Here is a 14,019-nt window from a genome sequence, read left to right on the forward strand (position 1 = left end):
ACACACAACACACACAGTACACACACAACACACACAGTACACACACAACACACACAGTACACACACAATACACACACCACACAGTACACACAACACACACACTACACACAACACAGTACACACAACACACACAGTACACACAACACACAGTGCACACACAACACACACAGTACACACACAACACACACAGTACACACACAACACACACAGTACACACACAGTACACACACAATACACACACCACACAGTACACACACAATACACACACCACACAGTACACACACAACACACACACTACACACAACACACACACTACACACAACACAGTACACACAACACACACAGTACACACAACACACAGTGCACACACAACACACACAGTACACACACAACACACACAGTACACACACAATACACACACCACACAGTACACACACAATACACACACCACACAGTACACACACAACACACACACTACACACAACACACACAGTACACACACAACACACACAGTACACACACAATACACACACCACACAGTACACACAACACAGTACACACTACACACACAGTACACACACAACACACACAGTACACACACAATACACACACCACACAGTACACACAACACAGTACACACTACACACAACACAGTACACACAACACACACAGTACACACACAGTACACACACAGTACACACAACACACACAGTACACACAACACACACAGTACACACAACACACCACACAGTACACACACAACACACACAGTACACACACAATACACACACCACACAGTACACACAACACAGTACACACTACACACAACACAGTACACACAACACACACAGTACACACACAGTACACACACAGTACACACAACACACACACTACACACACAGTACACACAACACACACACAACACACCACACAGTACACACACACAATACACACACAATACACACACCACACAGTACACACAATACACACACAACACACACAGTACACACAACACACCACACAGTACACACACACAGTACACACACAACACACAGTACACACATAACACACAGTACACACACAACACACACAGTACACACAGTGTAATCAACACACACAGTACACACAGTGCAATCAACACACACAGTACACACACTACACACACAGTACACACACAGTGAACACTACACACAGTGAACACTACACACAGTGAACACTACACACAGTGAACACTACACACACAACACAGTACACACACAGTACACACACTACACACAACACAGTACACACAACACAGTACACACAACACACACTACACACACAACAGTACACACACAGTACACGCAGTACACGCAGTACATGCAGTACACACCACACACACAACACACACAGTACACACACAACACACACAGTACACACACAATACACACACCACACAGTACACACCACACACACAGTACACACAACACAGTACACACAACACACACAGTACACACAACACACACAGTACACACACAACACACACAGTACACACACAACACACACAGTACACACACAACACACACAGTACACACAACACACACACTACACACACAATACACACACCACACAGTACACACCACACACACACTACACACAACACAGTACACACAACACACACAGTACACACAACACACACAGTACACACACAACACACACAGTACACACACAACACACACAGTACACACACAATACACACACCACACAGTACACACAACACACACACTACACACAACACAGTACACACAACACACACAACACACACAGTACACACACAACACACACAGTACACACACAACACACACAGTACACACAACACACACACTACACACACAATACACACACCACACAGTACACACCACACACACACTACACACAACACAGTACACACAACACACACAGTACACACAACACACACAGTACACACAACACACACAGTACACACACAACACACACAGTACACACACAATACACACACCACACAGTACACACACAGCACACACACTACACACAACACAGTACACACAACACACACAACACACACAACACACACAGTACACACACAACACACACAGTACACACAACACAGTACACACAACACACACAACACACACAACACACACAGTACACACACAACACACACAGTACACACACAACACACACAGTACACACACAATACACACACCACACAGTACACACACAACACACACACTACACACAACACAGTACACACAACACACACAGTACACACAACACACACAGTACACACACAACACACACAGTACACACACAACACACACAGTACACACACAACACACACAGTACACACACAATACACACACCACACAGTACACACAACACACACACTACACACAACACAGTACACACAACACACACAGTACACACAACACACAGTGCACACACAACACACACAGTACACACACAACACACACAGTACACACACAACACACACAGTACACACACAGTACACACACAATACACACACCACACAGTACACACACAATACACACACCACACAGTACACACACAACACACACACTACACACAACACAGTACACACTACACACAACACAGTACACACAACACACACAGTACACACAACACACACAGTACACACACAACACACACAGTACACACACAATACACACAGTACACACACAATACACACACCACACAGTACACACACAATACACACACCACACAGTACACACACAACACACACACTACACACAACACACACAGTACACACACAACACACACAGTACACACACACAATACACACACCACACAGTACACACAACACAGTACACACTACACACAACACAGTACACACAACACACACAGTACACACACAGTACACACACAATACACACAACACACACACTACACACACAGTACACACAACACACACAGTACACACACAACACACACAGTACACACACAATACACACACCACACAGAACACACAACACAGTACACACTACACACAACACAGTACACACAACACACACAGTACACACACAGTACACACACAGTACACACAACACACACACTACACACAAAGTACACACAACACACACAGTACACACAACACACCACACAGTACACACACACAATACACACACAATACACACACCACACAGTACACACAATACACACACAACACACACAGTACACACAACACACCACACAGTACACACACACAATACACACACAATACACACACCACACAGTACATACAGTACACACACAACACACACAGTACACACAACACACACAGTACACACAACACACACACTACACACACTACACACACTACACACAACACAGTACACACAACACACACAGTACACACACAACACACACAGTACACACACAACACACACAGTACACACACAGTACACACAACACACACAGTACACACAACACACACAGTACACACACAACACACACAGTACACACAACACACACAGTACACACACAACACACACAGTACACACACAACACACACAGTACACACAACACACACAGTACACACACAACACACACAGTACACACAACACAGCACACACAACACAGTACACACAACACACACAGTACACACAACACACACAGTACACACCACACACACAGTACACACAACACACACAGTACACACACACACACTACACACAACACACAGTACACACAACACACACAGTACACACAACACACACAGTACACACAACACACACAGTACACGCAAAAACACGATAGCAGTGGCACACGGCAAAGGTAAACAAATCATTTTAAGTCTACATGCACCCAAAGCAACGATGGTTTTTATCTTACCACGTAAAATCCCACTGAGGCATTAACTTAGACCCCATCAACAAATGATAACATTAGCCATGAACACAAGCGGCGAATCCGTCCGCGTGGAAATGCCTACAAATATGTGTTTATATATGATAACATCAATTAATGTTTGAATTATAAACGGTGGATAGTAGAGAGAGAGAGATAGGCGAAAACACCGATAGGCCTCGCGAGACTCCCAACGGGCCCCCCGACCTTTCCTAGAAGCCCTACCTGCTTCCCCTCACCAAGACCCGGCGGGAACTTCTATCCGAGGCGGCCTCTTCTTCCACCCCCCCTCCCCTCCTCCTCGTTCGCCCGCTCCCTCCTGCCGAGCGACAACTCACAACCACGAACGAGGAGGCAGAGAGGAAGGAGGCGACGGCGGGGGATGAAGAGGTGGAGGAGGAGGAGGAGGTGGGTGAGCTGCTCCACTGCTAGCGTGCGGTGGTGAGCTCGTTGCGGCCTTCGGTAACAGCGGCGGACATGTTGCAAAGGGGGTAAGTTCGATTCCGATTCCTCTCTGACGGTGTCGACGATTCCGGCTGGATTCGATTCTTTCGGTAAAGTCACGTGGAATGGAAATAATAAAATAATAGAAATAAAACATAATGAAATAATTCTCACTGAGAATTATTAAAACTTCGTAAAGTAATTTATTAAGATGTGTTGAATTATTTTATGAAGTTTTATTTTTATTATTTTATTATTTCCCTTCTACGTGACGACTTTACCGAAAGAACCAAGAAGATGAATCCCTGCAGTCACGAAAGCTTTCAATCGAAATGGTCAACACATCTTAATAAATTATTCAATTAAGTTTTATTTTTATTATTTTATTATTTCCATTCTACGTGCAGTGTATGAGTGAGTGCATGTGTGAGTGAGTGTGTGAGTGAGTGAGTGTGTGAGTGAGTTGTGTGAGTGAGTGTGTGAGTGAGTAGGTGAATGAGTGGCTGAGTGAGTGAGTGTGTGAGTGAGTGACTGAGTGAGTGTGTGAGTGACTGAGTGAGTGTGTGAGTGAGTGTGTGAGTGTGTGTGTGAGTGGTGAGTGAGTGAGTGTGTGAGTGAGTGAATGTGTGAGTGAGTGTGTGAGTGAGTGAGTGTGTGAGTGAGTTGTGTGAGTGAGTGTGTGAGTGAGTAGGTGAATGAGTGGCTGAGTGAGTGAGTGTGTGAGTGAGTGACTGAGTGAGTGTGTGAGTGACTGAGTGAGTGTGTGAGTGAGTGTGTGAGTGTGTATGTGAGTGTGTGAGTGAGTGAGTCAGTGTGTGAGTGAGTGACTGAGTGAGTGACTGAGTGAGTGACTGAGTGAGTGACTGATTGAGTGACTAAGTGAGTGAGTGAGTGTGTGAGTGAGTGTGTGAGTGAGTGACTGAGTGACTGAGTGTGTGAGTGAGTGAGTGTGTGAGTGAGTGTATGAGTGTGTGAGTGAGTGACTGAGTGAGTGACTGAGTGAGTGACTGAGTGAGTGACTGAGTGAGTGAGTGTGTGAGTGTGAGTGAGTGTGTGAGTGGTGAGTGAGTGAGTGTGTGAGCGAGTGTGTGAGTGAGTGTGTGTGTGAGTGTGTGTGTGAGTGTGTGTGAGTGTGTGTGAGTGTGTGTGTGAGTGAGTGAGTGAGTGTGTGAGTGAGTGTGTGAGTGAGTGTGTGTGTCTGTGAGTGAGTGACTGAGTGAGTGAGTGAGTGACTAAGTGACTGAGTGACTGAGTGAGTGACTCAGTGAGTGACTCAGTGAGTGTGTGTGTGAGTGAGTGAGTGTGTGAGTGAGTGAGTGTGTGAGTGAGTGTGTGAGTGAGTGTGTGTGTCTGTGAGTGAGTGAGTGAGTGACTAAGTGACTGAGTGAGTGACTGAGTGAGTGACTCAGTGAGTGACTCAGTGAGTGAGTGAATGAGTGAGTGAATGAGTGAGTGACTGAGTGAGTGACTGAGTGTGTGACTGAGTGAGTGACTAAGTGACTGAGTGAGTGACTGAGTGAGTGACTGAGTGAGTGACTCAGTGAGTGAGTGAATGAGTGAGTGAATGAGTGAGTGAATGAGTGAGTGACTGAGTGACTAAGTGACTGAGTGAGTGACTGAGTGAGTGACTCAGTGAGTGAATGAGTGAGTGAATGAGTGAGTGCGTGAATGTGTGTGAGTGTGGGTCTCCCCGTGTGTCCGCTAGGGGTCGTCTCACTCCACGTCAGTCGCCATGTTAAGGTGCGTGAATCTCCCCGTGTCTCTCCCCCCCCCGCCTGCCCCCCGTGTGTGTCTCCCCGTGTCTCTCTGCTGTGTCTCTCTGCCGTGTCTCTCTGCTGTGTCTCCCTCTCCACGTGTCTCTGTCTTCCCGTGTCTCTCCCCCCCCGCCTGCCCTCCCCCCCCTCCTGTGTGTGTCTCCCCGTGTCTTTCTGCTGTGTCTCTGCTGTGTCTCTCTGCTGTGTCTCTATGCTGTGTCTCTATGCTGTGTCTCTCTGCTGTGTCTCTCTGCTGTGTCTCCCTCTCCACGTGTCTCTGTCTTCCCGTGTCTCTCCCCCCCGCCTGCCCTCCCCCCCTGTGTGTGTCTCCCCGTGTCTTTCTGCTGTGTCTCTCTGCTGTGTCTCTCTGCCGTGTCTCTCTGCTGTGTCTCTCTGCTGTGTCTCTATGCTGTGTCTCTCTGCTGTGTCTCTCTGCTGTGTCTCTGTCGGGGTCACGGCTCCATGTGGACCCGACTGCCAGGGGCCTCTCTAGGCCTAGGCCATAGGGGGAGAGGAGCGGGCGAGACACGGGGACACGGGGAGACACGGGGACACACAGAGACACGGGGACATGGGGAGACACGAGGACACACGGAGAGACACGGGAAGACACGGGGACACACAGAGACACGGGGACATGGGGAGACACGAGGACACACGGAGAGACACGGGGAGACACGGGAAGACACGGGGACACGGGGACACACAGAGACACGGGGACACGGGGAGACACGGGGACACGGAGAGACACGGGGACATGGGGAGACACGGGGAGACAAACGGAGACACACGGAGGGAGACAGAGACACGGGGACACGGGGACACGGGGAGACACAGAGACACGGGAAGACACGGAGAGACACGGGGACACACGGGGAGACACGGGGACACGGGGAGACACAGAGACACACAGAGACACGGGGAGACACGGGGACACACGGGGAGACACGGGGAGACACGGGGACACGGGGAGACACAGAGACACAAAGAGACACGGGGAGACACGGGGACACACGGGGAGACACGGGGAGACACGGGGACACGGGGAGACACAGAGACACACAGAGACACGGGGAGACACGGGGACACACGGGGAGACACGGGGAGACACAGAGACACGGGGACACACGGGGAGACACGGGGACACGGGGAGACACACAGAGACACGGGGAGACACGGGGACACACGGGGAGACACGGGGACACGGGGAGACACGGGGAGACACGGGGACACACGGGGAGACACGGGGAGACACGGAGAGACACACAGAGACACGGGGAGACACGGGGACACACGGGGAGACACGGGGACACGGGGAGACACAGAGACACGGGGACACACGGGGAGACACAGAGACACGGGGACACACGGGGAGACACGGGGACACGGGGAGACACAGAGACACGGGAAGACACGGGGACACACGGGGAGACACGGGGACACGGGGAGACACAGAGACACGGGGACACGGGGAGACCGAGACACAGAGACACGGAAACACGGGGAGACACGAGGACACGGGGAGTCAGAGACACGGGGAGACACGGGGACACGGGGAGACACAGAGCCACACAGAGACACGGGGACATGGGGACACGTGGAGACACACGGGGACACGGGGAGACACGGGGAGACACAGAGACACGGGGAGACACGGGGACACGGGGAGACACAGAGCCACACAGAGACACGGGGACATGGGGACACGGGGAGACAGAGAGACGGGGAGTCAGAGACACGGGGACATGGGGAGACACGGGGAGACACGGGGAGACACGAGGAGAGGGACACGGGGAGACAGACACAGAGACACACACAGACACAGAGACACACACAGACACACAGAGACACACACAGAGACACACACAGACACACAGAGACACACACAGACACACAGAGACACACGGGGACACAGAGACACGGGGAGGCACGGGGAGACACAGAGCCATGGGGAGACACGGGGAGACACGGGGCGACAGAGACACGAGGAGAGGGACACGGGGAGACAGACACAGAGACACAGACACAGAGACACAGAGACACGGGAGACACGGGGCGACAGAGACGTCTTTGTTTCTCTAGATGATCCAATGCTTTACTCGCTAACAGCACTTGCCCCAAAACCGTGTGTAGGCCACACAGGTGACCTTTGTCTGTGTGTCTGTGTGTTCCAGCTGCTTTAGCTAACAGCACTTGCCCCGACAGCCTGTTGCAGGCTACACGGGGGACCTTTGTCTGTGTGTCTGTGTGTTCCAGCTGCTTTAGCTAACAGCACTTGCCCCAACAGCCTGTTGCAGGCTACACGGGGGACCTTTGTCTGTGTGTGTATGTGTGTTCCAGCTGCTTTAGCTAACAGCACTTGCCCCAACAGTCTGTTACAGGCTACACGGGGGACCTTTGTCTTTGTGTCTCGGATCCCCGATTGCTTTACAGCACTTAATTATTTTTTCAGTTTTTAGTGGTTTTGGGGTATTTTCGTCTGATTTGAGTGTTTTTTGTGATTTTTTTCGTCTGATTTGAGTGTTTTTTTGGGGTATTTTCGTCTGATTTGAGTGTTTTTTGTGATTTTTTTCGTCTGATTTGAGTGTTTTTTTGGGGTATTTTCGTCTGATTTGAGTGTTTTTTGGGATTTTTTTCGTCTGATTTGAGTGTTTTTTTGGGGTATTTTCGTCTGATTTGAGTGTTTTTTGTCATTTTTTCCGTCTGATTTGAGTGTTTTTTGGGATTTTTTTCGTCTGATTTTAGTGTTTTTGTAGGTATTTTCGTCTGATTTGAGTGTTTTTTGTGATTTTTTTCGTCTGATTTGAGTGTTTTTTGTGATTTTTTCGTCTGATTTGAGTGTTTTTTGGGGTATTATCGTCTGATTTGAGTGTTTTTTGGGATTATTTCGTCTGATTTGAGTGTTTTTTGGGATTTTTTTCGTCTGATTTTAGTGTTTTTTGGGGTATTTTCGTCTGATTTGAGTGTTTTTTGTGATTTTTTTCGTCTGATTTGAGTGTTTTTTGTGATTTTTTTCGTCTGATTTGAGTGTTTTTTGGGGTATTATCGTCTGATTTGAGTGTTTTTTTCGTCTGATTTGAGTGTTTTTTGGGATTTTTTTCGTCTGATTTTAGTGTTTTTTTAGGTATTTTCGTCTGATTTGAGTGTTTTTTGTGATTTTTTTCGTCTGATTTGAGTGTTTTTTTGGGGTATTTTCGTCTGATTTGAGTGTTTTTTGGGATTTTTTTCGTCTGATTTGAGTGTTTTTTTGGGGTATTTTCGTCTGATTTGAGTGTTTTTTGGGATTTTTTCGTCTGATTTGAGTGTTTTTTGGGGTATTTTTGTCTGATTTGAGTGTTTTTAGTCATTTTTTCCGTCTGATTTGAGTGTTTTTTGGGATTTTTTTCGTCTGATTTTAGTGTTTTTGTAGGTATTTTCGTTTGATTTGAGTGTTTTTTGGGATTTTTTTCGTTTGATTTGAGTGTTTTTTGGGATTTTTTTTCGTCTGATTTGAGTGTTTTTTGGGGTATTATCGTCTGATTTGAGTGTTTTTTGTCATTTTTTCGTCTGATTTGAGTGTTTTTTGTCATTTTTTCGTCTGATTTGAGTGTTGTTTGGGGTATTTTCGTCTGATATGAGTGTTTTTGTCATTTTTTCGTCTGATTTGAGTGTTTTTTGGGGTATTTTCGTCTGATCTGAGTGTTTTTTGTCATTTTTTCCGTCTGATTTGAGTGTTTTTTGGGATTTTTTTCGTCTGATTTTAGTGTTTTTGTAGGTATTTTCGTCTGATTTGAGTGTTTTTTGGGATTTTTTTCGTCTGATTTGAGTGTTTTTTGTGATTTTTTTTCGTCTGATTTGAGTGTTTTTTGGGGTATTATCGTCTGATTTGAGTGTTTTTTGGGATTATTTCGTCTGATTTGAGTGTTTTTTGGGATTTTTTTCGTCTGATTTTAGTGTTTTTTGGGGTATTTTCGTCTGATTTGAGTGTTTTTTGTGATTTTTTTTCGTCTGATTTGAGTGTTTTTTGGGGTGTTATCGTCTGATTTGAGTGTTTTTTGGGGTATTTTCGTCTGATTTGAGTGTTTTTTTCGTCTGATTTGAGTGTTTTTTGGGATTTTTTTCGTCTGATTTTAGTGTTTTTTTTAGGTATTTTCGTCTGATTTGAGTGTTTTTTGGGATTTTTTTCGTCTGATTTGAGTGTTTTTTGTGATTTTTTTTTCGTCTGATTTGAGTGTTTTTTGGGGTATTATCGTCTTATTTGAGTGTTTTTTGGGATTATTTCGTCTGATTTGAGTGTTTTTTGGGATTTTTTTCGTCTGATTTTAGTGTTTTTTGGGGTATTTTCGTCTGATTTGAGTGTTTTTTGTGATTTTTTTCGTCTGATTTGAGTGTTTTTTGTGATTTTTTTTCGTCTGATTTGAGTGTTTTTTGGGGTATTATCGTCTGATTTGAGTGTTTTTTGTGATTTTTTTTCGTCTGATTTGAGTGTTTTTTGGGGTATTATCGTCTGATTTGAGTGTTTTTTGTCATTTTTTCGTCTGATTTGAGTGTTGTTTGGGGTATTTTCGTCTGATATGAGTGTTTTTGTCATTTTTTCGTCTGATTTGAGTGTTTTTTGGGGTATTTTCGTCTGATCTGAGTGTTTTTTGTCATTTTTTCCGTCTGATTTGAGTGTTTTTTGGGATTTTTTTCGTCTGATTTTAGTGTTTTTGTAGGTATTTTCGTCTGATTTGAGTGTTTTTTGGGATTTTTTTCGTCTGATTTGAGTGTTTTTTGTGATTTTTTTTCGTCTGATTTGAGTGTTTTTTGGGGTATTATCGTCTGATTTGAGTGTTTTTTGGGATTATTTCGTCTGATTTGAGTGTTTTTTGGGATTTTTTTCGTCTGATTTTAGTGTTTTTTGGGGTATTTTCGTCTGATTTGAGTGTTTTTTGTGATTTTTTTCGTCTGATTTGAGTGTTTTTTGTGATTTTTTTTCGTCTGATTTGAGTGTTTTTTGGGGTATTATCGTCTGATTTGAGTGTTTTTTGGGGTATTTTCGTCTGATTTGAGTGTTTTTTTCGTCTGATTTGAGTGTTTTTTGGGATTTTTTTCGTCTGATTTTAGTGTTTTTTTTAGGTATTTTCGTCTGATTTGAGTGTTTTTTGGGATTTTTTTCGTCTGATTTGAGTGTTTTTTGTGATTTTTTTTTCGTCTGATTTGAGTGTTTTTTGGGGTATTATCGTCTGATTTGAGTGTTTTTTGGGATTATTTCGTCTGATTTGAGTGTTTTTTGGGATTTTTTTCGTCTGATTTTAGTGTTTTTTGGGGTATTTTCGTCTGATTTGAGTGTTTTTTGTGATTTTTTTCGTCTGATTTGAGTGTTTTTTGTGATTTTTTTTCGTCTGATTTGAGTGTTTTTTGGGGTATTATCGTCTGATTTGAGTGTTTTTTGTGATTTTTTTTCGTCTGATTTGAGTGTTTTTTGGGGTATTATCGTCTGATTTGAGTGTTTTTTTCGTCTGATTTGAGTGTTTTTTGGGATTTTTTTCGTCTGATTTTGGTGTTTTTTTTAGGTATTTTCGTCTGATTTGAGTGTTTTTTGTGATTTTTTTCGTCTGATTTGAGTGTTTTTTTGGGGTATTTTCGTCTGATTTGAGTGTTTTTTGGGATTTTTTTCGTCTGATTTGAGTGTTTTTTTGGGGTATTTTCGTCTGATTTGAGTGTTTTTTGGGATTTTTTCGTCTGATTTGAGTGTTTTTTGGGGTATTTTCGTCTGATTTGAGTGTTTTTTGTCATTTTTTCCGTCTGATTTGAGTGTTTTTTGGGATTTTTTTCGTCTGAATTTAGTGTTTTTGTAGATTTTTTTCGTCTGATTTGAGTGTTTTTTGTGATTTTTTTTCGTCTGATTTGAGTGTTTTTTGGGGTATTATCGTCTGATTTGAGTGTTTTTTGTGATTTTTTTTCGTCTGATTTGAGTGTTTTTTGGGGTATTATCGTCTGATTTGAGTGTTTTTTTCGTCTGATTTGAGTGTTTTTTGGGATTTTTTTCGTCTGATTTTAGTGTTTTTTTTAGGTATTTTCGTCTGATTTGAGTGTTTTTTGTGATTTTTTTCGTCTGATTTGAGTGTTTTTTTGGGGTATTTTCGTCTGATTTGAGTGTTTTTTGGGATTTTTTTCGTCTGATTTGAGGGTTTTTTTGGGGTATTTTCGTCTGATTTGAGTGTTTTTTGGGATTTTTTCGTCTGATTTGAGTGTTTTTTGGGATTTTTTTCGTCTGATTTTAGTGTTTTTTGTGATTTTTTTTCGTCTGATTTGAGTGTTTTTTGGGGTATTATCGTCTGATTTGAGTGTTTTTTGTGATTTTTTTTCGTCTGATTTGAGTGTTTTTTGGGGTATTATCGTCTGATTTGAGTGTTTTTTGGGGTATTTTCGTCTGATTTGAGTGTTTTTTTCGTCTGATTTGAGTGTTTTTTGGGATTTTTTTCGTCTGATTTTAGTGTTTTTTTTAGGTATTTTCGTCTGATTTGAGTGTTTTTTGGGATTTTTTTCGTCTGATTTGAGTGTTTTTTGTGATTTTTTTTTCGTCTGATTTGAGTGTTTTTTGGGGTATTATCGTCTGATTTGAGTGTTTTTTGGGATTATTTCGTCTGATTTGAGTGTTTTTTGGGATTTTTTTCGTCTGATTTTAGTGTTTTTTGGGGTATTTTCGTCTGATTTGAGTGTTTTTTGTGATTTTTTTCGTCTGATTTGAGTGTTTTTTGTGATTTTTTTTCGTCTGATTTGAGTGTTTTTTGGGGTATTATCGTCTGATTTGAGTGTTTTTTGTGATTTTTTTTCGTCTGATTTGAGTGTTTTTTGGGGTATTATCGTCTGATTTGAGTGTTTTTTTCGTCTGATTTGAGTGTTTTTTGGGATTTTTTTCGTCTGATTTTAGTGTTTTTTTTAGGTATTATCGTCTGATTTGAGTGTTTTTTTCGTCTGATTTGAGTGTTTTTTGTGATTTTTTTCGTCTGATTTGAGTGTTTTTTTGGGGTATTTTCGTCTGATTTGAGTGTTTTTTGGGATTTTTTTCGTCTGATTTGAGTGTTTTTTTGGGGTATTTTCGTCTGATTTGAGTGTTTTTTGGGATTTTTTCGTCTGATTTGAGTGTTTTTTGGGGTATTTTCGTCTGATTTGAGTGTTTTTTGTCATTTTTTCCGTCTGATTTGAGTGTTTTTTGGGATTTTTTTTCGTCTGAATTTAGTGTTTTTGTAGATTTTTTTCGTCTGATTTGAGTGTTTTTTGTGATTTTTTTTCGTCTGATTTGAGTGTTTTTTGGGGTATTATCGTCTGATTTGAGTGTTTTTTGTGATTTTTTTTCGTCTGATTTGAGTGTTTTTTGGGGTATTATCGTCTGATTTGAGTGTTTTTTGGGGTATTTTCGTCTGATTTGAGTGTTTTTTTCGTCTGATTTGAGTGTTTTTTGGGATTTTTTTCGTCTGATTTTAGTGTTTTTTTTTAGGTATTTTCGTCTGATTTGAGTGTTTTTTGTGATTTTTTTTTCGTCTGATTTGAGTGTTTTTTGGGGTATTATCGTCTGATTTGAGTGTTTTTTGGGATTATTTCGTCTGATTTGAGTGTTTTTTGGGATTTTTTTCGTCTGATTTTAGTGTTTTTTGGGGTATTTTCGTCTGATTTGAGTGTTTTTTGTGATTTTTTTCGTCTGATTTGAGTGTTTTTTGTGATTTTTTTTCGTCTGATTTGAGTGTTTTTTGGGGTATTATCGTCTGATTTGAGTGTTTTTTTGTGATTTTTTTTCGTCTGATTTGAGTGTTTTTTTGGGGTATTATCGTCTGATTTGAGTGTTTTTTTCGTCTGATTTGAGTGTTTTTTGGGATTTTTTTCGTCTGATTTTAGTGTTTTTTTTAGGTATTTTCGTCTGATTTGAGTGTTTTTTGTGATTTTTTTCGTCTGA

The 14,019-nt window shown here is 42.8% G+C and overlaps 2 protein-coding genes across 2 annotated transcripts in view; one reads left to right on the plus strand and one right to left on the minus strand.

Moving 5' to 3' along the window:
• Positions 1-4,428, minus strand: part of PSME3IP1 (proteasome activator subunit 3 interacting protein 1) — a 35,622-nt gene extending 31,194 nt beyond the window's left edge. The window contains exon 1 of the mRNA XM_078885021.1: positions 4,132-4,428. The gene's annotated coding sequence lies outside the window, so the exon portion shown is untranslated. The remainder of the gene's footprint in view (positions 1-4,131) is intronic.
• A 1,596-nt stretch (positions 4,429-6,024) lies between these two features.
• Positions 6,025-14,019, plus strand: part of LOC144954550 (serine/threonine-protein kinase VRK1-like) — a gene marked incomplete at its 3' end in the record, with an annotated part of 39,038 nt that continues 31,043 nt past the window's right edge. The window contains exon 1 of the mRNA XM_078885020.1: positions 6,025-6,090. Coding sequence (XP_078741146.1) covers positions 6,083-6,090 — 8 coding nt within the window. The remainder of the gene's footprint in view (positions 6,091-14,019) is intronic.

The sequence above is a fragment of the Lampetra fluviatilis genome, unplaced genomic scaffold (genome assembly GCF_964198595.1).
Source record: "Lampetra fluviatilis unplaced genomic scaffold, kcLamFluv1.1 SCAFFOLD_415, whole genome shotgun sequence".
Classification (NCBI taxonomy): Eukaryota; Metazoa; Chordata; class Hyperoartia; order Petromyzontiformes; family Petromyzontidae; genus Lampetra; species Lampetra fluviatilis.